Genomic DNA, 27,212 nt, shown 5'->3' with positions numbered 1-27,212 from the left:
AGAGAGAGATGGGGGGGGTCAAATACTCCAATTATGTCATCAAACTTTGGTTTTAACAACTTCTGTTAAAACTTTTTTTTAATGCAAAAATATTTCCTAGGTTAATGTTTTACAGAAAAAATAATTTTAAACGAATGTAAATACCTTTCACATTTCATAGTTTTTCTTTTTAAAAAGAAAAAGTCAGATAACGGCTTCTTTTTTACGAGTGCGGAAGGGGGATAATGATCAACCACCTGTTTTTTGTTTTTTGTTTTTGTAATCAGGTCGCGTTTTTATTTATTTATTTTTACCTGAGCGTACCTGGCCAACATGGCGTCACGCACCAGTTCAGAAGGAGATACAATTACGACTTTACCGAGTCACACGGATTTCCAAGACCGAGCCGAATCACTTAGTAACTTCTTCTACGACAAAAACGCTGGGACGATCCTGTATCGCAGCCCCAAAAGATGGCTGAAAACGATATGCTGTCATTTCACTCTCTACTCTTTCTTGGTGCTTTTCTCCGTGGCTATGATGGCCATAGTTTATCAGACGTTAGACTGGAATTACCCAAAGTTGCGCGGACCCGACAGCATCTTTCGGGGAAACCCAGGTCTCTCTTTTCGCCCGATCCCGGATTATACAAGCACCCTCATCCGATATGTGAAAGGAGACGGACCTACCACCCGCAGATACATCGATCATATCGAGTCCTTTATTCGCTTCTACGAAAACGAAAATCAAATTGTAAGTTTGAATTGAAACTCTAATTTCATTTTTTTTTTTTTTTCTATTTTGATTTTTTTATTGACGGATTTTAAAATGTTAAATGTAAGTATTTTTTTCTTTTTTAAATAACAAAACATTTTTCTTTATTCTTAGCAATATATATGTAGACAGTTTAACTGAAATTAACTTTAACTGTCTTTAAAAATTACCGCCTTAATTTGCCTGTTGCTACATTTTTTTTTTTTTTTAAGACCTGGTTTGGTTCGTGTGTTCTCTTGTCTTTGGATCAACGCATTTTGGTCATTGTTATTATGCATTCTTGGTACTTATGCACTTATGTTACCGAGCATTTTTTTTGGGGGGGGTTGTATTACTGTACACATAGATTCGAAAAAGTTGTCAAAAAATAAATATTATCAAAGGCAAGATAAGTTACTTTTCTACCAAACAGGATACATTTTTTGTGTTTTTATTCAATGTAACATGTTTATTCAGCTCGAAAAACATGCAGTGTTTACCGATGTATTGGAAAATTCAAAATGGCGCCCGACACTCTCTTTAACATGGTAAGTTTGGGAAAAGATGTTATAAATAATAAACTAGACAAAATACTATTAAAAAAAACACCGAATATATGTCAACTTATGTCACGGTAACATATATTGAGCGAATTTCTAACAGTATTTTGTCTAGTTTATTATTTATAACATCTTTTCCTGAACTTACCGTGTTAAAGAGAAAGTCGGGCGCCATCTTGAATTTTCCAATACATCGGTAAACACTGTATGCTTTTCGAGCTGAATAAACATGTTACATTGAATAAAAACACGAAAAATATATCCAGTTAGGTAGAAAAGTAACTTATCTTGCATTTGATAACATTTATTTGTTATATATTTGTTTTTTTTTGACAACTTTTTCGAATCTATGTGTACAGTAATACAAACCCGCTTTTTCTTTTGTATTGCCACCTCGAACTTAGGGTTAGTGTATGGCCCATACAAAAAACATTTTTGAAGGGTGCTTCTACTGAATTTGAACCCAGCGATGCTAAACTGAGCCTAAAACAACGATAAAACTTGTCGAAAGCGCTCTGTTTTGGGGTTGTTTTAAAAATGCGATAAAAATTTAAATTTCGTTCCGTTTTAATTGCGCATGCGCCAACAAAATCGAAAATGATCGATAAAATAATTAAAAAAAAAAAATTTTAATTCATAGCACGTAGCAGTGTCAGAAATTTTGTGAAAATAGCGAATAATTCCACCCCATCTTTCCAAGCTTATAACTCCTCGAAAAATGCAATTCAAGCCCTAATTTTTTTTTTCAATTAAAGGAGCAAGGACCAAGATTTCATTAAAAAAAAAAAAAAAACGTTTTTTTTTTTAAAAAGGTTTTAAACTTCGGACTTTACAGGTAAAATTCTACGAGAACAATATGTTCTTTTTGTTTTAAATTTGAATATATTATGTATTGACCTTTTCTCTTCAATTTGTGAGTAAATAATTATGTACTTAAGCGAGTCTAAATTAATTATTATTAGACATTTACAAAATGGGAGGCGTGAATTATTCGACCCCCTGTCTTTCCAAGCTTATAACTCCTCGAAAAATGTAATTCAAGCCCTAATTTTTTTTTCAATTAAAGGAGCAAGGACCAAGGTTCCATTAAAAAAGAAAAAAGAAAAAACAAATAACGTGGTTTAAAAAAAAGGTTTTAAACTTCAAACTTTACAGGTAAAATTCTAAAAGAACACGATGTCTTTTTTTTTTTTAAATTTGAATATATTATGTATTGACCTTTTCTCTTCAATTTGTGAGTAAATTAATTATTTACTTTCCAGGTACTAAATAAGTATTTACTTTTTAATAGACACTTAAAAATTGGGATGGGGGGGGGGATCGTGAATTAAAAAAAAAAAAAAACGTTTGTCTAAAATATTATATTCGATTTATTGGAAAGAACATAAAATTTCACACTGACCCTGAAAATATCGTAAAAATAGAATCAATAGAAAAATTTTGATAGATTTTTAAAGTTTAAAGATTGAAAAATATTGAGTTCGGAAAATTCATTACTGTTTTAAAAAAAAAAAAAAAAAAATATTTCTATTACTTTTAAAACAACTGTAATAGTTTATTTTGGAAGTATAATCCATAAAGAAAATAAATAACCCACTTTTAACAGAGAAATTCCGAGATTTTTATATTGTATTCGCAGTTTCGTGTTAGGGGTGTCAAAAATTCCTACAAAAATTCTGCGACCACCGATATGTTCACAATTTGCAAATAAGAATTTTTTGGCGCTTATACAGTTTAGTCAAGGCAGTAAAAAAAATATTATTGAAAAAAGTTATATTGTACGTACTCTGAAGTTCTTTGAAAAAAAAAATTCACTTAATTTCATCAAGTAGTTTTTATTTTACAGCGAAAAAAAAAACAATTTGTTATGATACCGAGCAAAAGGTTCGATTTTTAGGAAGAAAAGCTAATAATAAAGATGGGGAGGGAGTGTCGGCGCTTTAACTGGAGTTATCTCCCTTTGGCGTGTTCAACAAATTTTGTAATGGCTGACTTCAACGAGCTCTCATAAAAACGTGTTTTTCTGCTGTAAATTAAAAATTACTCTATCAAATTAAATGAATTTTTTTTTTTTTTCGGAGATCTTCAGTCCCAAACAGATAGGTACAATATAACCTTTTTTCGATATTTTCATTTTTTAATGTCTTGACTAAACTACAAGTACCGAATTTTTATACAAAAATAAAATTTTGTTGACGCTTCTGCACTAGTGGGACGCAATTTCGGAAAATCGTAATATTTAATTTCCCATGAAAACAATGGGGTAATCATGAAGAAAGAGAGCCTGTTTCCTCCGTTTAACTATAGGTGGCGTTACTACTGTCTGTCCACCCTTGAAATAAAAATGTTTGTTATATTTTAATTTTAAACATTTTTTTTTTTTTTGCAAACCTATTTACGTTTTTTTTTATTGTTTGCTTTTGCAAACATATTTAAGTTTAATTTTTCCAAACATCTACGTTTTGTTGCTTGTTTATTTTCAAATATTTACGGTTTTTTTTTTTGCAAGCATAAACTAAATGTTTTTGCTATATTTTTCTTTTAAACATATTTATAGGTACAACCGTTTTTCCGCGAGTATTTTTTACGCTCTTATAATAATAAAAAAAAAATCAACGTTTTTTTTTCTTTTATCTTTTTTATGCCCCCCCTTTTTTTCTTAATTTTTCTGTACTTATTTTACCTTTTCCGCGAGTATATATATATATATATATATATATATGCGCGTGATCAAAGAAGGAGCCCACAAAAAAAAAAAAAAAAACATGAATATAAATATGTTTGCAAAAAAAAAAAAATGTTTAAAATTAAAATATAACAAAAACATTTATTTTTATTTCAAGGGTGCCATTATATACATTTTGTGCTTCCATAACTGGGTGGACAGACAGTGACGCCACCTATAGTTAAACGGAGAAAACAGGCTCTTTCTTTCTTCATGATAACACGTATTCCTCGTATTTTTTAAATGATTATATCTAAAAATTACGAAAATCGATAAGGTAGAAAATGTAAAAGTAAATAAATAAAATTTGATGAAAACGATCGGGGGTAATTTTCCGTTTTAATTTAAGCAAGATGGCGGCAATTTTTCACCTGCTAACACGATTAAAACCTTTTTTTATTTTAATAATTCAGTAATATTCAGGTAATTTCGACTGGATAATTTGGAAGTAATTAGAATTGACAAAAAAAAAAAATCGGTTAAAACCATTTTTTTTTTTTAACTGCAAACTCCATTTATCAACTATAAAATCTCGTTCCAATTCTGTAGAAGCGCCGATTTGATGTGTCCCACTGAAGATTGGCTTACCTGTAAAGAGTTGCTTTTTAGGGGTATTACCAAGACAGTCTTAAATTTTATAACGAAGGCCATGGTATTACCCCCACAACCTCCCCCATGTTAAGAACGGTTTTCAGAATAAACACCCGACCTTCCCATGTTAAGAACAGCTTTCAGGATAAACACCCTTTGCCGTGGGACAACAAGCCACATTAAGATTTAAATAGGTTTCTAGTAGAACATGGTGTTGGTGTTATTGCCCAAAACGGTCATATGTCCGAAGTGCCAAACAACATGGTCTTTTAGGGAGAACAGTCGAATGTGCTGTGACTGCTGCTGTCTGTGCAAAATGTGTTCATTGTGTTACCAACAGGGGGGGGGGGGCTGTTTTGGTATGAGTGAGAAGAAGGGGACAGTTTGAGAAATCTAAACTTCCTTAATGAAAAATTATATTGTTTGCCAAGCATTTCTTAAGTTAAACCTGGGACAAAAACAATTTGAAAATAAATAATAGATAAAATAAAACAATGAAATTTAAGTTCCGGTTCCATTTTAAAACAACGCTTTCGATAAGTTTTACCCCTAAAACAGTTTGACAATTAGGTTAGAGTTAAAAGAAAAAAAAAAAGAAGTTTAGTTCGAGTTTAAATTATGTAGAAGTGCTAGTTTTGTTGCTTTATTTTATTTATTTAATTTTATTTTTTGTCAATGTGCACTACCTGTACCTACTAAAGAGTTACTTTTAAAAAGTTGATTTTTGGGAGTATTCGACTCGATTTTCAACGAACATCACATTAGAAATTGTCATCGATAAATATTTTTTATATTAAGACTCTAATCCAATGCATTCGGGCATTCCCTATTGTTTTCACTGGAGGCTATGTTTTTGTTTTTGTTTTTTTGCGCGCATGCGTGCGCAATGAATTATTGTGCGTACGTGCAAAATCAAATATAGCAACCAGTGGACAATAATAAAGAAATACAGTGGATAATAAAGGTCTTAATATCATGAAAAATACTTGTCGATGGCAATTTTAAATATGATGTAAGATGTGAGATCGGTAGGTTAACCAACCCATAATCGGGATTTATCAATTTATAGGACCGATGTTGCGTGTTGCTATTTTTATTGAAGTCGGGAGTCCCCAATTGTAGGAGTGTATTCATGAGACCATTAAAGATAAATTTAACTGGATCGCCGATTAATAGAAAGGACTCATCAATCTACATCCTCACATGAAGGAATAAAAATGAAATCCGGAAAATAACGGCGCTCAACAAAAAACACAAAATCGCTGAATAAATATAAAATAAACATTTATTTACGTGTTTAGAATATTAATTTAAATTGTCCCAACATAAATGTTTTCTTGTGTTGAATGTTCATAATGAAGGATTAATGAAGTGGGGATTTGGTGAGAATAGCACGAGGTTTGAATTTACTCACTCTTTTATAAGAGTGCCGCAGTGCCGCAAGTCCATGTGGTTATTTTTGAGAAAAACAGTCCATAAATCATATAAATTAATACATGTGTTTATATCATGAGAACAGTAGTTTGAAATAAGATTGCTTAAAAGGAGATTAAAATCCTCATTCGATTTGGTAAATTTCCATGTCTGTCGCGCGTAAAATTATAACGGGGATTTTAACGTCTCCCACAGATGGAGTTTACTCGAACACGTGTCAAACTTGGGAAATTTAAGAGAAAAAGTGATTTGATTTTGGCAGGTAAATCTTTATATGTAGGCTGTTTCAAATGTTCTAGGGACATTCCATGCCAAATCATCCAGGCCACTTCATCATCCCCCTCAGAATTTTTTATCCTTTTGGTCCCTGTAAGATATACCTAAGTTATGATGAACTGCCAAATTTCGGACCCAGCAATCAATGGGACCCCTGTTTTTGAGCCCAGCCAAAATAAGGCCAAGAGGCTGAAAAAGGACTGTTGCGACGTGTTGTGACAGGACTACCCATCGTTACAAAATTATACATTTTTTGAAAAGTATTTAGTTTCTGGCCTAGAAAATTGCACCTAGTAGGGGTTTTTGACCGAGAAATCCGAAAATCAACCTTAGAAAGCCAGGGGAGTTCATCTTATAGGACTTTTTTGCTGATTTATATGCCAAGATAGCTTCCGCTGGGGTGTGGGGTCAAGAAAAGACAACTCTAGGGGTCAGAGGTGATATCTGTTTTAATATTTAGAACGCCAAAGGAAAGAACTTTCAGAACATGTATAAGTTCATACTCAGGTGTAATTTAGAGGTATATATGTGTTTATTTTATGATTTTATATTTTGGTGGCTAAATTCTCTTACTCTTAGACCAAATTTCAATGTCTTTTTCTTCATTTTTATGACTGATTAAAGTTATGTGAAACCTTGTCCAAAAGATACCGAACAAGCCGCACATGCGTAGTCCTCCTTCCATGAGTGCACACTATTTTTTTGAAAAGTAACTAAGTCCAGGTTTAACATGCTTCAAAACATAAGTCCCCCGCAATAAATCGGGAGACTAACAAATCTACTCCAGATCTGAGAAAATGTTGTAGAGAATAATGAACACGAGAGAATAATGAACACGAGAGAATAATGAACACGAGAGAATAATGAACATGAAAGTAAAGTGTTACATATTTCTAAATACATTGTTTATATGGTTAAAATGGTTTTAATTTATCTTAAATTCTCGTCCACTATTTGATGTACAATTGGATGGGTCAATTTTCATAATGAATTTTCCAAACGCACCCATGCATTATCCTCTCTATATGGCTATTGAAAGTTATTGCTCTGGGTTGAACCATGAGGATGCATGAATTTGCATGTGACATCTTTTTCCAAATTCATTTGATCAATAAGGACTATCCACCAGTACCCATCAAACAGGCATGCTGCATAGTCGTTTAGTTGAAGGAACTTCTCCATCTCCTCTGATGTAGGCATTGTCAAGAAAGTATGGTTCTTGATCATGTAGCTCTCATCACTGAGCTGTTTACCACTAATTGAAGTAGTTGATGCTGGCTCAAAGTGATGACAGCTTCGAGTACCTGACACTGTGTCCCCTTCAGCATATCGCTTTTCCATCCTCTTCCGAACAGCAACCATATCCTTTTTGTAAATTGAAAAAAAAGATGATTACCTTCAGCTCCTTCTGACAGAACTTCTCCACTGCCTTGAATGTCAAGATCTGGTCATTAACAGGTCTCTGCAAACTGGTTCTTGCCATCTTCCGTTTCACTGTACCTCCTATGCCATTGCAAGGGGACTTCTCATGGCTAGTGGCAAAGAAGGACCAGAAAGCTTGGAATCCTAAGTCAACATTGTGGTGGCAATTTTTTTTTACATTGGAGTCACCACTTATCAAGGCTCTGAGGTCACTCGAGGATAAGGGTTATTGAATGTACAGTAATCAATGTTATAATATGGTAGTAGTCGTTATTAATGGAAATTTGGTAGATTAGATTACTTAAGGGGGGGTGCATCAAAAATTTGTTTGTTGGAATTGAAGACAACCAAGTTGTAGTCAATTGGGAAGCAGGCAAACAGAAGAGTTCCACAAGCGTGCAGTTCTAAGAAAGAGTCATTGTTCATGGAATCTACGTTTTGATTTAGACACAGTTAAAGAGTGGGGAAAGATATTGACAGTAGTTTAAGCTAGACGGGTGTATTTTGAGAAAGATTGACAAGGGGGGACCAGAGACTGGAGCTCAGACGAGCACTTGCTGTGGAAGTAACAATAAAACAAAGACAGGCTCGCGACATCCCTTCTGTGGGAAAGAGGTTGCAGGGAAGAGAAAAGGGCATCCCCCACTAAGTTACGAAATCTATTTTGTACTTCTAGCAGCTCTTGTCCAGATATTTTGTCGTTCTTGTATTGACTTGCACACCCATCACTCCAGTACTCGAGACGTTTGATTTGGGGAAGATATCCTTTAATGTAATCACATACGAGCTGTTGTAGTTGATGCATAAAATTGGTATTGTGGGTCAGATTGTCTGAAATTATGCACAAACATTTGTGAACAAGTTTTTTCTCAGAGGTCTTGTAATAAAGAACCACAGGGTGCAGGGTACACTGTTTTTTGTTCCAGTGATTCTCCTGCACTTCATCCTGGACAATTAAGTTATAATTCTCTGCAGAATCAAGCAGCAACAAACAAGTTTTACCATCCAGCTCATCCTTCCTGGTCTTTAGATATCAAGCTTGATTTTTTTTGCAATGTACGAATGTTTAGTGATGCGGTCGATTTTGTCCACCAACAAGTCAATAAATTCCTCTGCGTAATGTTGTCCAGTCAGTGCACTATAAAGCCACCATTTGCCCATGCATGGAGTATAAGTTAATCTATTTTTGCCCAGTTTTAACCATTGTCTCATAGTTCATTGAATGGAGACAAAAATCGATGGTCACGTTCAATGCTGCCAAGACTAAGCTTGTTTCCTTCAATAATTACAAGAAACCTTCTCAACCATCAATAGCAATGGCCAATTTACCTGAAAATATTTCTTTTAAACTTCTCAGCCTAACATTCATAGGGAACATGAGTTGGAACAGATACATTGAGGGCATTACCAAGGCCACTGTGAAGGTCGGCTCTCTCTACCGTGTTAGAAAGCTACTTATACCTGAAATTATCCTGTACCGCTATAAGGCCACCATTCGCCCATGTATGGAGTACTGTTGTCACATTTGGGCTGGTGCATTTGCTACTAGTCTCACTCCTGGAAAGAGTTCAATAGAGTCGTCAATCTGATAGGTTCTGAACTATCATCTAGGCTTCAGCCTCTGTCACATCGATGAAATGTTGCATCCCTCTTCCTGTTCTACAAGTATTTTAATGGTGAATGCTCTAACTACAAGCCCTTGTACCCCCTCGACGTAAATACCTAAGAAAAACCCGACCAGCAGCTAAATCCCATCCCTACACAGTAGAGATCCGTAGATGTAAGAAAGCTTTCTACTCCAATAGTTTTTTCCCTCAGAACTGCTAGACTCTTCTGGGATTCTGCTTTCCCAACGGTACTGACATGCAGACGTTCAGTGTAATGTGAACAGACACCTCCCTGCTCATCTCCTTTCATATACTTGTAACTTGTGTCCCTGATAGTAGCCCCCTACTTTCAAGTAGGGGGCTACTATCAGGAACATAAGTTGCAAGTTGAAAGTAACACTGTGCCTTGTTTGGGGTGAAAATGGAATAATAAAAAAATAACAGAAAAACTCATCAATTTGTCCTCAAGTGACCATATAGCTCATACCTTATTTTGAGTTATACCTGCACTGAAATGTACTCTTAATTATAGTTTATATCGTTACTTATATCTACATTAAGTAGATATGCTTTATATTACCTCTTGTTGACTTAAAGATGCAGAATCTCTGCATCAAATGATATCTAAATTCCTAATATCAGTTTGAATCATAGGGTAACATTTTATCCTATTCTTAAACTAACATTTGAACAATACTTTTACCATTTATTTTTTTATTACATTTTCACCCCAAACAACATTGCCACTTTAGTGTAGAGGGCTACTATCAGGGACATAAGCTAGTGGGGTACTATGTAGGGAGTTGGGCAGTAAGATGTCGGTTCACGCTACATTTGAACTTCTGCATATCAGTACAGTTGGGGAAGCAGGAAGCCGGAATGGAATTCCAAAGTCTAGCGGTTCTGGGGAAGAAATTACTGGAGTAGAAAGCTCTCGTACATCTAGGGATCTCCACTGCGTTTTAATTCCTTGTACCTGCTTTACAAGTATTTCAATGGTAAGTGCTCTGAACTAAAAACACTGGTATTCCCTCAGCGACAACACCTTCAACAAACTTGACAAGCAGCAAAATTCCACCCCTACACTGTAGAGATCCCTAGATACCGTAAAGCCTTCTATTCAAGTAGCTTTTTTCTTCAGATTGCTATACTTTGGAATTCTCTCCCGGGTCCCAGCTTCTCCAACTGTACTGACGTGCAGAAATTTAAGTGTAATGTAAACAGATATCTTGCTGCCCAACTCCCTAAATAATTCCCCTGCACATCTGGTCCCAAATAGCAGCCCCTCAAGACTAAATGGCTTTGTGCATGGTTTGGGGTGAAATAACAATAAAAAAATTAAAAGAAAAAAATATGTTTTTGTTTAAAATCAATCAAAAATTGATAGTTGCTTACAAATATTCTATTTTGACTGCTAGGGTAGCTGGAAAATGCCCTCAGGCTTGACCAAAATTGTACTATTTCACAAATGTCTAAAAGTATACTAATCTTTTGTATTATTTGGATTCTTCAGACTACCGTTCTAATCTTGAGTGTCTGAATAATCCAAATAATATGAATAACCACCCCCCCATCTCAAAAATTCAGAAACGTAATTTTCCCCCAAATCAAACTGAATTTGTGCTTAATGGTTGTTAATAAAAAGTAGTGTTGGAACGATTAATCTGAATCGGGAATCGGAAAAATCGGAGTCTTTTGGGGTATTGGAATCGGAAAAAATTGAACCTATTTTCCGATGCCAAAACCAGTTCCTTAAATTCTTTTTTTTATTTGATTTTAGTTTAAGAATCCTCTTCCACTGCTTGTAGTAATAATAAATATTGATTTCAACTTCCAGTAAAACTAAAATCTCTACATGACTCTCTCACAAGTGTATTTACGTTTGAGAAAATATGAGCACATTTAAGATGTGTTTTTACAGTAATTGGGACAAAATAACACTTTTATAGTTAAATATTTAGAGATTTATAAAGAAGCGGAATCGAAATCGGTAATTTAGCATGAAATCAGTAATTGTATCAGAATTGGGGGAAAAATATTGGAATCGTCCCATCACTAATAAAAAGAAACCCTTTTAAATAGTTTATTGTATCGCTGCTGTTGCTTACAAAAACCACTACTTTAAATGAAATAAATGCCATTTAAAACTGCTTGTAAAAGTTATATAAAATGCGAAAGACTCCTACTGCATATTAAATAAACGGTAAGATGGACAACATCTAGAAATTTGGAATATAGACTTTTGTCATTTATCTGTATATTAGTCAGGGTGCCCAGCATTGCCTGGGTGTTTGGAGGTGTGTGTTGAGCAAAAAAAAAATGGTAGTAGGCAAGTAGGCCTGAACCCGTATCTCAAAGGAGGAAAAGAATGTGAAAAAAAAAAAGAATGACCTCACCAAACCGGAAGTGACAAATATTTAAATTAAGGCTAGTCAATCGAAAAAAGGTGATGATTTTCGAAAATATCGGTGAAAAACGCGACCCCTTCCTGTAGAAAAGGGCCTAGTTGAGGGTAAAAGAATTAATGTTTTTAACCAATTTTTTTTATATTTGTCGTCTGAAGGGTTGAGCTTCAAAACTATACCGATCTCATGGAAATCCGTTGCTTCTGTCGAAAGTTTTAGCCAGCCATACATACATACATTTAGACAGACAGGTGAGATTTATATTATAAATGCTCTGTAGTTACATCGCGTTTCATAAATTAAAGGATGGGGATAAGTAAAAGGTGAAATATAATTGAATAAGTATATTTTCCCATAACTATAGATAGAATGTTTATTTCGGAAAAAAAATGCAATAACCTAAAGCGAAAATCCTATCTAAATAAATGCTTAAATTATGAAATTAAATCCATCAAGTTGCATTTCGGTTTCTTCGTAAACAAGTCGGCCATTTTAATCTTTGATTAATAGTTGAAAAAAAAAAAAAGAATGAATTACTTCATGCCTCTCCTGAATTTGTACTGTTGAATAGAAAGTTATTTCTAGCATTAAAATTCTTAGGAAAGCCTTGTGTTGGAATGTGCCAAGACGAACTCTGGTTAGGTATGCATTACTTGGACACCCTTCCTTCCTCAGTGTATGCCCTGGAGACTATCTCCCCCATCTCTCGCTGCACGCTACAAGACAAAGAAGGAAATAATAGTGGAAATATTTGCGTAATATTTTCTTTCTATTTTAATAAGTAGGTTACACCGGACAAGCTTATTACTCCTTTGTGCCGCGCCATAAAGTGATAAACTTTAAAAAGACAAAGGTTATCGCCCCTCCCCCTCCTTTGTTAAGACGAACAAGTAGACAAGACAGTCATTTCCTATGCTATCTTGATTGACTCAAGCCCCCAAGTTGTCGGCAAATAGGTCCGCCCCAGTTAAGGAAAACAAATTCACACCTGAAAAAATTCTTCTGTTGCTCGTGAGAGAAAAAGAAGAGATAATAAATAATTGGTTAAACTTCCTTCCAATCAATGAGAAAATAATAGCGCGATCAAAATATCATCTTTTATTTGTTTACTTATTTTTTTAATTCAATTTTTTCTCGTTTTATTTATTTATTTATTTTAAGGCGATTCAGAAGATTGGGAGGTGCTTGTTTAGTTTAAATTAATACATTAAAAAAAAAATGAAAATATTGAAAAAAGAAAAAAAGGGGTCAATTTTTTATTTTATTTTTTCAGAGGAAAATCAAATTTTAATGAGGTCGATCGTATCCCATCTTACCTATTCCGCAGACGAGGAGGGTGTGCCTTTTAAACGAAAGTAATTAACAAAGGACAATAAAAAAGGGATTAAAAAAAATAAGTGAAACAAACTAAAATATTTATCTAGGTATTTTTTCCACTCATATTTCAAAATAAGCTCATCAAATTTTGACAAACTATAAATGGTGAAGAAGTTATCTCCCTTGGCGCCCCCTTTTCCTCGTATGCGAAATAGGCAAGATAGTCCGGATACGATCGATCTCATTGATTTTCCTCTGTAAAAAAACAAAACAAAAAGTACTTGATCAAATTGAGCAATTTTTTTTTTTTTTAATTTATTTATTTTTTTTGTAAAAACTTTATTCCATAACGGGTAGAAACAATATAGTTCTTTTTCAATATCTTTGTGTTTTAATGCCTTTGGTAAACTGCACAAATGTCAGAAATTTATCCTCTTTCAGATAAATTTGATGCAAAAATAACAGCCTGCAGAAAAAAAAAGGGATGGAATAAAAAGGAGAGTAAAGAATAAAATAGAAAGGTCTTGTTTCAAAACGACAAAGAGATTTAATTTACAAAAAGTTTACAAATTTTTCCTTTTGCATTAAATACAAAAACAGAGAATGCCAAAGTAACAACATATAATGCAAAAAAAAAAAAAACGCTGGTTCTTATATGGAAAATGTATCAATGAACAAATACAATATAATTCAAATAGTAGTTCTTAATCACTCTCTCATATGCAATAAACTTTAGGAACATACTCACAAATTGATGGCAGTCAGGCATGAGCCTTTTTCTTTTCTCAATTAAGTCTTTTAAATATTACACTCCTTCAAAATACGTGCAAACCATAGCCACGTAAATAAAGTCTTCAGAAGTTCGCTTCGTCACGTCTTGGTATTCTGTTGTCGGGTTATATTTCTTTGAAGGAGGGCTCGGTAAATTCCGTATCCGGGCAATGAATCCACGTCCACTCTCCAAGCCGCCGGAATCCAAAAGAGTTTGATTTTGGTGTTGGGGCTCGTGACGTCATCATCAGGGAGCTAGCACCGCCTTCTTATTCAAATTAAAGGGAGTTTTGTACAAATCCAAAATATACAAAACTAAGAATAATAAAAGATACGAATTACAGAAAATCAAATATTGACGAAAATTTCTGGGGGTGTCGCCAGAACTCATCTTTTTGGGAAACGATTGGGGTAAAAAAAAAAAGAGAAAATAATGTCATGCAATAACACAAAGAGAAATAAAAGGTAATTAATTGAAACCCTGTAAACTGTTAGAATTATAAATGTTTATTTAAAGAAAAAGGTGGCTGGTTGCTTTGAATTCCCAAAAGCTTGTAAAATAAAATTTACTAAGTAACAAATAGAGAGAAAAAAGGGAGAAAAAATCAAAGACAAAAAGGCATTCAATATAAAAAGGAAAAAAGGCAACTGGGCAAAAATTCACATTAAAATGGTCTCTCAAAAGGGAGACTTTTCAAAATATATAAAATGTTCTTAATATCAAAGGCTTACTTGAAGTCTGAATGAAAAAGAGAATAAACATTTCAAAACAGGGAGTCCTTTAAGATGTTTTTTTTCACAAATAAAACCAACCTTCAAAGGTTTTTTTTAAAATGTCTCTCTCGTCCGAAATAGGGTTCCAAACAAATGGTCCACTCTCCTTTTCATGAAGGGTTGTCAGTGTCTCTCTCTCTCCTTATTCCTCCTTTCTTTGGAGTAAGCAGTTTTACTCAAAAATTCCGACACTGTTCTTATAGTTGGGCTCTCTACCCAACGTTTAAATAAGATGAAATTTATCGACGGCACGTCGAATGTTCTTCTTTGAAAGGGAGGTGCCTACAAACACTTGAATACATTCCTTTTAAAAAAAAGGCACTCCACTGTCAGAAAAGGATAAAAAATATACAAAATATGTTGCCGAAAAACGATCAGCAACAGAGTCTAAAGGATGCTTCTTCCAAGATGGCCAACCTCCAAACTGATTTTTTTTTAAAAGGGCACATAAAACGGGGCACTGTGGCGTTGCGAGAAGTTCCACAAGGATCCTGATTGGCCAATAGCCAAGGACAAAAAGGAGGGGCTTTCCAGAAGTTGTTGGAATAGTACAAGTGTATTGCAGCCAGAGGAGATTACTTCAAAGGCAACTAGAGTTCCATGTGTGTAGTTTTAATAAGTGTCCCTTCAAAAAAAAGTATGGAAACTTATTGAAGGCAACCTGTATTTCTATTTTATAGCAAACTAGCAGGGGTGCCCGGCGTTGCTCGGGTGTTTGGAGGTGTATGCTGTGCAAAAAAACAAAAAAAATGGTTAATTTTTTAAAACTTTGACCCCTATTATGACCCCTTAAAATTTATAGTTTCGGGCTCAAATCACTTTATTAAGTTAGATCCAGGTTCAAGGAACCTATATCTAAAATTTCAAGTGTCTAGACCCAAAATTGTCGGAGGAGTTTGGTAGAGTTCTTAAAGGTCAAATCGTTGAAATTTGACTCCTTAACAGCCAAATTTCTGGCTGACACCCGTCACATCGATTTTCCCAAATCTCAGTACCCGGTATTTCAAATTTCGAGTCTATAGACTAAAAATTGACAGAGTTATTGCGTAGGGAAATGTACACAGACAGACAGACAGACACGTTCACTTTTATAGATATATAGATAGATTATCAAACTATTTCATTGAATATATAATCTTTGCACCCCATGATTTGGAGTTCATCTGGGGGAAAAATGACATTCTACTCTCTGCTATTTTTTTTCTTTTAATTTCGGTATTATTGTAGTCAGGGCTTGGCCACTTATTTAACCCCGCAGGCTAATGATGGGTCATACGAAGGCCATTAATAAAAAATTAAGGAAAATTATATATGCAAATCCCTTTCAGCCTTAATATTTAAAACCATAATGAAAATGAACATTGAAAAATCAGAAAAACAAAAGATTATCTAAAATTTAAAAAAAAAAAAAACACCAAACAAAAATTAGTTTTCATCAAAGAACGTCAAAACACTTCAAAGTGAAAAAAAATCACTCGAAGCGAAATAGATGAAATTATAACCAAACTAGAATAACATCCAAGATAAAAATAGTGGTGTTTGTTAAGATAGTCGACAAATCGATCTTTTTTTATTTGTCATTTTAAGCAAAAACAATATTGTCATGTCGAAAATAGCAATATATCCAAAAATTATGAAAATTCATAGTGTAGAACAAGTGCTAATATCTTTTTAGTAAAAACGAAAGTCTATCGCTATAGACTATAAATATTGCACGCCATTGAACATGTAATCTAAAATATGCGTTTCAAGTTATGTTCTGTGTGAATTATTCACCATCTACTTTATAGCATCTAAGAAAAATGCAATTTTACCAAATTTTCTATAAAAATATCCTAACTATAAATAACTTTCTACTCATTGAATTTTTTGTAATTTCTGGATTGGAATGTTGGGGATGAGGATTGATAATTTGGATTATATGGATTGCTGTTCTGGTGCATGGTAAGATAGTTGACAGATCGATTTTTTTTTTTTTTTTTTTTTTTTTTTTTAAATATGTCATTTTAAGCAAAATATTATTCACTTGTCATGTCAACATGACAAGTGAATATTAGTTTTGCTTAAAATGACATATTCAAAAAAAATCTGTGTCGATCTGTCAACTCTATCTTAATAAGCACCAGAACAGTAATCTATATAATCCAAATTATCAATCCTCATCCCCAACATCCCAAAAAATAAACATTGCATGTTGACAATACAAATTGGGGACAAATTTTGGATTTTTTTAAATGAAATCCAGCATAGGCGTTTACAGCAACAGGATTAACACTAAAATAGGTCAATGTTTCAGAAGTAAAAGAAATCTTTGTGGATATGACTTAATATATTTGAGAAATGTCATCTAATTTTGGGGTTTGTATTACTGTACACATAGATTCGAAAAAGTTGTCAAAAAACAAATATATAACAAATAAATGTTATCAAAGGCAAGATAAGTTACTTTTCTACCAAACTGGATATATTTTTTGTGTTTTTATTCAATGTAACATATTTATTCAGCTCGAAAAACATGCAGTGTTTACCGATGTATTGGACAATTCAAAATGGCGGCCGACTCTCTCTTAAACACGGTAAGTTCGAGAAAGGGTGTTATAAATAATAAACTAGACAAAATATTAAAAAAACACCGAATATATGTCAACCTATGTCACGGTAATATATATTGAGCGAATTTCTAACAGTATTTTGTCTAGTTTATTATTTATAACACCTTTTCCCGAACTTACCGTGTATAAGAGAGAGTCGGCCGCCATTTTGAATTTTCCAATACATCAGTAAACACTGCATGTTTTTCGAGCTAAATAAACATGTTACATTGAATAAAAACACGAAAATTATATCCAGTTTGGTAGAAAAGTAACTTATCTTGCCTTTGATAACATTTATTTGTTATATATTTGTTTTTTGACATCTTTTTCGAATCTGTGTACAGTAATACAAACCCTAATTTTGCTTACATGCGGATAAAAAATCTCCATTCTAGTATAACGTATTTGTAGTTTATATTTTGGTGCATATTCAGATTGGCACTTATGGCGACAATTAAAAACAAAGAAAATATAGCACTTCTACACTATTGGGACGAAATTTCGGAAATCGTAATACTGAATTGCACATGAAAACAATATCTATGTATTCTTCATATTTTTAAGATGATTATATCCAAAAATTACGAAAAATCGATGAGATAGAAAATTATTTATTAAAGAAAATAAAAATAAAATTTGATGAAAACTATCGTATTACACAGGTGAATTCAAAAGGGAGGTAAGTTTCTGTTTTTAAAACAAGATGGCGGCAATTTTTCACCTGCTAACATGATTAAAGTTGTTTTGTTTAATTCCGAAATATTCAGGTAATTTCGACTGCATAATTTGGAAGCTAGAATTGTAACTTCATAGAATTGACAAAAAAATCAGTTGAAATCATTTATCGACTACAAAATCTTGTCTCAATTCTGTAGAAACACTAAAAATACAGAAAAGTATATATTGTGTATGGACTTGTTACAGAACGAAGATGTCATATTCCAAAAATTACGTAAATCGATCAATTATTTTTATTTAAAACTAAGAAAATCAGTTTACGATTTTTTATGATTTTACTTTTACACTGCATTGGACATAAGGCTGAGTTTTCACCTCTCAAATTCGATTTGAGTTGTCTCCTCTTTTTTTTATTTCATCACATTTAATCATGGCGGATGAAAACATTATGACTCGCTTAATCATAACACTGTATTTTCTTTAATAAAAAAAACAAAAAAAAACTACTTAATCAAATTACGTAATTTTTGGAATATTTTATCCTTGTTCCATGACTGGTACATACATCATACAGACTTTTCTGTATTTGCTTTGCTTTTAATTGCTGCCATAAGTGCCAGTCTGAATAAGCACCCTTTTTTTTTTTAATTGTGAGAACTACATTTTGTTATACTAACAGATCAACAAGCCTTACTACTATAGATCAAAGAAGAAAAAATCTTCCATGGGATTAACTGCTGATGATGAAAAGAGATTTTTTTTTATTTATAGCTTCCTGCTCTGATGTTATTTTTTTCTTTTTCTCTTGTATTTTTCTTTATTTTTCCTAATTTCTTTCTTTCTTATTTATTTTTTTTAATTTCTTGCCTTTCACTTTTTCCCACACTTTAATCCTAGCTCAACGGTAGTGAAGTAAAGTCTACCAACAGCATTACATCCTCAACAAAACCTTGGTTTTCTCTACATTGCTCTATTTCCAACTACAATTTTAAAATCATAAAATAAAACTTGTAATGACCAGTTTTATCCACTATTTTTAATTCATTTTGCCAGTTTTTAAAACTAAACACCCCTTTTCCACCCTTCTTCCTCTATTATGGTGTAATTCATTATTCATCTTGCTAGATACAATAAAATAGCACTAAGCATGTTTTTTAAAGCTAATTTCGGTTAATTAATGTAAGTATCCTAAATCTATGGTCGTTTTAAAACAAGTTTTCATTTAAATTACTTCCCTTGAAAATTAATGAAAATGATAGTTTAAGAAATGTTTTGGTCTTTGTCCCCTTTTGTTTTATTATTTTACTTTAATTAAAATGAACAACACTAAACATTAATTTATTATAAACTATTTAAAAAAATAGTTTAGAAAATTAAACATTACTACCAGACAACTAAAGCAGAATTTTATTTTTTATCTCTAAAAACTTTTAATATGGACACATGCCAAATTTATTTTGGGATCTTAATTAGCCACTGAATTGACTGTTCAAAGATTGTTAGGAATTAGAAAATTTACCATTTTGTGTGCTATTGATCTACAAGCCAATTTTCTGTCTATAACTAAAAATTCAGGCTTTGAACATGTGATGAAATCCTTAGAAATCTTATGTCACTGTGTAGTAAATAAAAAAAAATAATAACATTGAAATATCAAGCCAGCCTAGACTTTAGATAAAATCCCCTCTAAAGAGCATACAAAAACAATAAAAAAGCTCAGCTTTGGCTGTTCATATAAGATTCATTTCAACAGCTAACACATTGAATCTTCTTATTATGATTCAGACAACTTAAAACCCTATATTAAGCCAACCAAATTGACAAGTGACTTTTTTTTTTCTTTAAGATGCATAGTGTGGATTGGGGGGCAGTGTTAAGAAAGGAGTAACATTACTTATGATTGATAAGAGGCTGATGGATTAGTCAGGAGTGCTGGTTGAGTAGCCATTCCATCTGGAGCGGTTCTTGGTTACATGTTAACTAGTTGAAGATTCAGCGCAAAAGAGAAATATAAGAAACGGGAAGTCACGTGACTGTGTCACTCTTTAGTTATCAGAGTTAAAGGGCGATAATCAAATTAGCCTGGGAGTTTAAATTCCCACAATACTCCCTTCCTAGTTAGCTGCAAGCTAAAGAAAAGAGATGATTGGAGAAAAAACATGCATGTATATGTGTGACAAGGAAAGGCAAAGGGAAAGTGTGAATATTTGTCGAAAACTGTTAATGGATATTCGTTTCGACTATTAGATGGCAGTGGACCTTTAACGTCAACACTTAAGCATTCAAATGGTTGTGTCACTTTGACAAGCTTTAGTGGGATAAAAAAATTGTAGTTTTAATTCTACGCAGATGAAACAGTTCCTAACAGTTCGTCGAACATCCTCAATGAAGTAAGGGAGGTTACGCAGACGTACAAAATGAGCCATTTGTGTGATGCCTCATCAATTACCGCAGAAGAAACATTTTTTCCCCTGCTGTAGCCGAAACATTTTCGAAGTACAAGAAACCTCACAAGTCACTAATGGTTCAGCAGTCAGCTTGTTTTTGGGCTGTTTTCTAAAAAACGAACTAAGTTGGAAGCATCTTTCAAATTGAGTGTCCTTTCTAAGAGTCGTTGTTGAATTGTATGAGAGAGAATGCCTGTTATGAGGGCATCACGAACTGTTTGGTCACGATGTTCTTTGGCCATTACTGCTTCAAAGCAACAATCTGCTGTAAGCAAATCTAACTTCTGCAATTAATCATTAATCATTTTATTAGGCTCCTGCCTAGAGGTTGCCAAAAGATGTCTAGAATGGACAATGTTAGAAGGCTTTATGAAAAGAGACTGGAGTTTAGTGATGTCGGATTCAGATGAGTTACAATTTGCTATTAATTTGTGCACTGGATGGTAGATGTAAGTGGTAAGAAAGTCTAGTTTGCTAGTTGGTGGACAGTCTATTGACCCCAGGAAACTATTGAATGTACACAACCAATGGTTTGCCGAATCAAGTGCTGAAGGGTTACCATTGAAATGCTGTGGCTTCAGAAATTGGTCCATTTTGGATTAGACTCTAGATAAGTAAATTGTAATGATTCGAAACACAAAAGACAAATGAAAACCATTTAATAATTTCCTGGGGGTAGTGTGCTCTTGTTCCATCAGCCATGACTGGATAGAGGTCTTAAATTCTGTCCAAATTCCCGAGTTCTACAGAAACATTCCCAAATTCAACAAGATACACCTGAAGAAGGTTGGAGATTATATTGACCAAAATGTGAAATCACACTCAAGATGAGAACAGTAGTCCGATGAATAATAATACAAATAACCAATCCTCATCTCAAAAATTCAGAAACGTCATAGATGAATAAATTGTGATGATTCGGAACACAAAAGATGAATGAAAACCAGGTAGAAAGACCTTAATCCTCTAGAATCACAGGTATGTATGCTGAAATAGAAGAATAGGAAAATTACTAAGATTTTACACAAAGTAACAATGCTAATATGACAACATCTCTAATTTTCATTGAGTTCCACAAATTTTTATTGCATTCATTTTGTTTTTCTTACAGGGAGATAATTTTGCTGATTGTGAAGCAATCGGTGTCCGAAGAGATCAACGGAAGAAAGTATGTCGCTTCGACATCTCTACCCTCGGTAAAAACTGTGTCAAACAACAGAATTACGGCTATGATGATGGAATGCCTTGTGTTCTTCTAAAACTGAACAAAATCTTCAACTGGGAACCTGAACCTCTCGACAACGCTACAATTCCAGATGAAATTCGCAGTCGTTACAAAGAGTATGCCGTCAGTGTGAGCTGCGATGGAGAGTTGCCGGCGGATCGTGAAAATATGGGACCAGTGTCGTACTACCCACCAGAAGGTTTTCATTTCAAGTATTTTCCATATTTGAACCAACAAGGCTACCGTTCCCCACTTGTGATGGTACAGTTTGAAGACCCCACCCCGGGTGTGTTGCTGATGATTGAGTGCAAAGCGTATGCAAAAAATATCAAACATAACCGATTATATAAAATAGGTAGCACTCATTTTGAGTTGCTTGTCGACTAAAAAATTTTAGTTGCTCGTGAACGGATGTGTGGGTGTGGTGTATAGATCTGTACATGTATGAATGTATATTTTTTGTGCAAATATATATATATATTAGTGTTGGGACGATTAATTGGGAATTTGAAACCTTAGAACTTTTGGAGGTATCGTAATTGAAAAAAATTGTGTCAATTTTCTGATGCTAAAAACGATTCTTTTTGTCTTTTTTATTTGATTTTTGTTTAAAGCAGAATCTTCCGCTGCTGGTAGTAATGATAAAATAAAGAATATTTATTGATTTTAAAATATTAGTAAAACTAAAATTGGTAAATCATCCACCACAAGTGTATTTTTACCTTTAGGAAATTATCTGCACAATTAATGTATTTTTAGGGTAATTTGGGGAAAAATAATAACTTTATAGTTAAATATTTAGAAATATAGATAATAGAGAGAATCAGTAACTGTATCGGAAGCGGGAATTTAGTACAAAATCTGTAATTGTATCAGTATTGAGGAAAATATTGGAATCGTCCCATCACTAATATATATATATATATATATATATATCCATATTCTTTATTCTATTAATCAAGAAAAAACATAATTTGAACCATGTCTAAATTCAGCATGCCCATTTATCAAAGCAGATGAAAGGTACTGATTTAGCATGACACCATATATGTCAGTCACAGTCTCGCAGATCTTCCTAGATGTAAAGAAAACAAACACATATTTTAATTTGTTTCAAAATAACTTTTTCATTTAGAAGATCCTGAACGATTTATATTCTCATGGATTTAAAAAGAAAAATCTATTCAAGAAAATATGTATTTAATCTTTTTTTTTCAATCATGTATTAATTCAGCACCTAGTTTATCAAACAAGATGAAAGATGCAGACTTAGCATGACACCATATTTGACGTCACTCGCATATTAATCTGATTTATCGGAGAGGAGAGGGATCTATGTTTTCAGTGGCATTGGTGCGTCCATTAGTCCGGATGATTGCCAGATAACCATCCATTAGTTTTTCCTGAAATCTTGCCACAAATTGTATTTCATTAAATAGATGTGCACAGTAAAAACAATTTTTTTGCAAAAATCCCCGTTGCGTCCCCAAGGGCTAAAAAATAAAAAAAAATGCCACAAAATGGCCAAAAATGACACGTTTTGCTTCATAAGTTTGAATCCATCGATTAGATTTTTCTGAAACTTGGCCAAAATATGGAGCTCATTGTTCTTAATATAAATCCAGTATGGGTGACCCTGGCAAAATTCTGGTTCGCGCCCCCTTTGTTCATATTTCTCAACAAAAACTTGATATGTCTGGCAATACAGCAGTTTTTCATGGTGGTCAACTCAAATATACATGTGTTATGGCCTGAAACTGCACTGTGATCCATTTGCACTGGGATTCAGCATCCCCAGGGGCTCAAAAGAGGTCAAAAATGCCTCAAAATGATCAAAAATGAAACTTTTTGCCCCATAGCGTTCTATCCATCCATTAAATTTTCCTGAAACTTGGCAAAAATGTGGAGGCCACTCTTCTTAATGTAAATACAGTATGGGTGACCCTGGCAAAATTCTGGTTCGCATTCCTTTGGGATTTTTAGGGTTAAAAAAACGCCTTTTTGGAGCTCTTTTTTCATATTATTAAAAAAAATTTATATGTATGTCTATATAATGGTTTTTCCATGATACTGAATTCAAATATACATTTAAGATGTGAAACTGCACTGTTTGTCCATTTTCACTGGGATTCAGTATTCCCAGAAGCTCAAAAAGGGTCAAAAATGCCCCAAAATTGCAAAAAATGACACTTTTTACCACATAGCTTTTCAAAGCAGATGAAAGATACAGACTTAGCATGATACGATAATTGACGTCACTGACATGTCAAACCTTCCTAAACATGTTTGAATGTTACTTTGTCACAGAGTAAAGTTGGGTGTTTTTTGTTTGTTTGTTTTTTTTTATCTCTATCTTTACTATAATATAAAAGTAACTTTGTTTGTGAGTTCGTTCCCTATAGACTCTGCAATGGTTGGAGTGATTTTGATGAACGTTCACACAAATCTACTTTGTTCATAGATAGGTTTTGTATCAGAATGTATAATAATAATAATAATAATAATAATAATAATATAATAATAATAATAATATAATAATAATAATAATATAATAATAAGAATAATATAATAATAAGAATAATATAATAATAATAATAATAATAATAATATAATAAGAATAATAATAATAATATAATAAGAATAATAATAATAATATAATAAGTATAATAATAATATAATAAGTATAATAATAATATAATAAGTATAATAATAATATAATAAGTATAATAATAATAATATAAGTATAATAATAATAAGTATAATAATATAAGTATAATAATAAGTATAATAATATAAGTATAATAATAAGTATAATAATATAAGTATAATAATAATAAGTATAATAATAAGTATAATAATAATAATAATAAGTATTATAACAATAATAAGTATAATAATAATAAGTATAATAATAATAATAATAATGAGTATCGATAATAATAATAATAATAATAATAATAAGTATCGATAATCCATAATTGAAAAATTCTGAAAGAAGAAATAGGCGATTTTGACCAAAGTTAACACCTTACACAGCCTAACATAACAAGTTTGAGAAGTTGTATCATCACACAAGCAGAAAGGCCCGGTATATAAACACAACAGTATGTTATTTGATATGATGGATACGTTCAAAATGTTTCTGTCTGAAGCACAATTGAACCGTGATACTTGACTTTTTCATTTTAAACTTAATTTCAAGCCATTATCACCGCACAAGCAGAAAGGCCAGACATATGAAATTAACAGTAGATTCTTTGATGTGACATATGAAAGAATCTACTGTTGATTTTATATGCTGGGCTTATCTCCTTGCACATTAATAACATTTCTTAAATGCAGTTGTTATATTAGGCTGTATAAGGTGTTAACTTTGGTCAAAATCGCCTCTTCCTTCTTTTATTGGATTTTTTTGATTATCAATACATATTTGAAGACATTCTTATACAAAACGTATCTAAGAACACTGCCAGGCTCATAAAGTGCATTTGTTTGAAATTTATGAAAATCTGTCCAAAGTTCCTTTTATATAATAATAGAAACAGATATGAAAAACATGTCCTGTTAAATAAGAAAGCAATATTTAATTTAAACAGTTCAATTAGCACGCATAATTCACAGTATTAGGCGTAATAATATTCTTAATATATTAAAGACATGCACATCTAAGAAACTGTCCAAGAATTATACTTGAAGTGGAGAACTACGATAGTCTGTCCCTATTTCTTTCCAGACATGTCCGTCATCCATCAATCTATATGCATACTCAAGAGAGCTTCGTCACATGCTTGAGAACAAATCTCTGCATCAAGATTGATTGTTTTGTATCCTCTCTTGGTTATATTCAGGTATTTGTTAAAGGAATCTTCAAGGTTGTTTAATTAGACAGCTTTCCAAACGTGTACACTTAGATTTTATGATTCTCTACTCGATAATCTGCGTTTTTACTTCATTAAAATTTCATCTGGATATTATTTTTAACCGTTTATTCCTCCACCAAATGTCAGAAATTGCCTGTCGACGATCAGTTATCTGTAACATCAAAAATTAAACTTGGCCTTCGATCAAAGTGTAGTATCTGTTCTGATACAACACTTCACATTTTTGTTCTGTTGGTGGAGGAGAAATCCTTCATGACTGAGACATTTTTTTTATTTTTGTTTCTTTCTCCAGATTAAAAAACGACCTTGGTGGCTAACTCTGCCCTCGTGGGGAGGCAAAATAAATAGAAACATCAAACATTTCCTGTTGACACTTGTCCACAAAGCCAAAACTTTTTTTGTTATCAGTAAGACCAAAAATTGCTTACTAAAATATTAAAACTTTTACCCGGTCATGGTTGATGGAATGAGGACAATCTACCTACATGGATTAAATAAATGGTTTGGTTCGAAATTTCATCTAGATTTGAAAAGATTCCTCTGAAAGTTGGCGGTTACAGCCATTGAAACATTGCAAGAATGATATCCAAGATAATAACTGATGGCATAATCCGAATAATGGTTATTTCTGTAAAAAGTTATGTACACGTATTTATATAGTTTGTATGTACAGGCTTTAAACTTTAGAAACACTGAAAGGTAATATCATACAACAAACTGAAACCATAGTAATTGTCTGTATTTTTGAGATGAGGTGTTTTCATTGATTGAGATTGTCGGACTGACTTCCTCATCTTCGTTGTTATAGTCACAACGTTTTGGCCGTTTTGCCCTCCAGCCTTCGTCAGGTGTTTTGTATCGAACTGGGGAACCGTTTGTTAGGAGTCTTGAACCCAACCCTTTATTATTATGACGGGGGTACCATGTTCGGACTCCAGCTAGACTCTGGGACATAGTTGCTGATTCTCTGTTTTGAATGTTACTTTTTTACTGCCTTCGTGACATATGGCCGAGTGGTCCTAGACGTTGTATCAAAGTTTACAGTTACCCAAAAGGTGCTGAGTTCAATCCTGAACGAAGGCAGTAAAAAAGTAACATTCAAAACAGAGAATCAGCAACTATGTCCCAGAGCCTAGCTGGAGTCCGAACATGGTACCCCCGTCATAATAATAAAAGGTTGGGTTCGAGACTCCTAACAAACGGTTCCCCAGTTCGATACAAAACACCTGATGAAGGCCGGAGAGTAAAACTGCCGAAACGTTGTGACTTTAACAACCAAGATGAGGAAGTCAGTCCGACAATCTCAATCAATGGAAACTGAAACCACATTAAGTTTTTTTTTTCTTTATTCCGATCCGTCAAAGAAAAGACGGTGGCTGGGCCCATAACCTGTTAAGTTTTGAGACATTGTGTTGAACAAAGATGGCGGCGTAGTTCAGATCAGTAACCAAGATGGCGGCCAAGAATTAAATGCGGTCCGTAACGTAGTAAACAGCGAACTGATTGAATCCAAAATTCGACAATTTTTATAATAATTTTGGGACGTTTTCATTGGTTGTTTAGCACAGCCGTTGGTTATAAAAATGGTTGGCGAATCCATTCGTCTCATACTCCCATTAGAAGTCAAAAACATTTTACACATAAATGTTTTCTAACAAAGTTTTCTCTTCAGTTAATTTTTTGGAAGATTCTGAATATATCAATTGAAAGATTTAATCTAAACTATATTGTTAAATAGTGAATTGCATATAGGTTGGAAGTTTTGCACTTTCA

The 27,212-nt window shown here is 33.1% G+C and overlaps 1 protein-coding gene across 1 annotated transcript; it reads left to right on the top strand.

Annotated features, from left to right (window-relative positions):
* Positions 1-22,956, top strand: LOC145278020 (putative sodium/potassium-transporting ATPase subunit beta-3). The gene is made up of 2 exons (XM_080130223.1): positions 1-732; positions 21,445-22,956. The coding sequence occupies exons 1-2, from the start codon at positions 313-315 to the stop codon at positions 21,943-21,945; spliced, it is 921 nt and encodes a 306-aa protein (XP_079986349.1). The 5' UTR covers positions 1-312; the 3' UTR covers positions 21,946-22,956.
* Positions 22,957-27,212: the final 4,256 nt, after the last annotated feature.

Source organism: Euprymna scolopes, chromosome 6 (genome assembly GCF_053919585.1).
Source record: "Euprymna scolopes isolate OS-2025 chromosome 6, ASM5391958v1, whole genome shotgun sequence".
NCBI classification, from domain to species: domain Eukaryota; kingdom Metazoa; phylum Mollusca; class Cephalopoda; order Sepiida; family Sepiolidae; genus Euprymna; species Euprymna scolopes.
The sequence above is the reverse complement of the archived record's forward strand: the minus strand, read 5'-3'. Positions and strand labels throughout refer to the sequence as shown.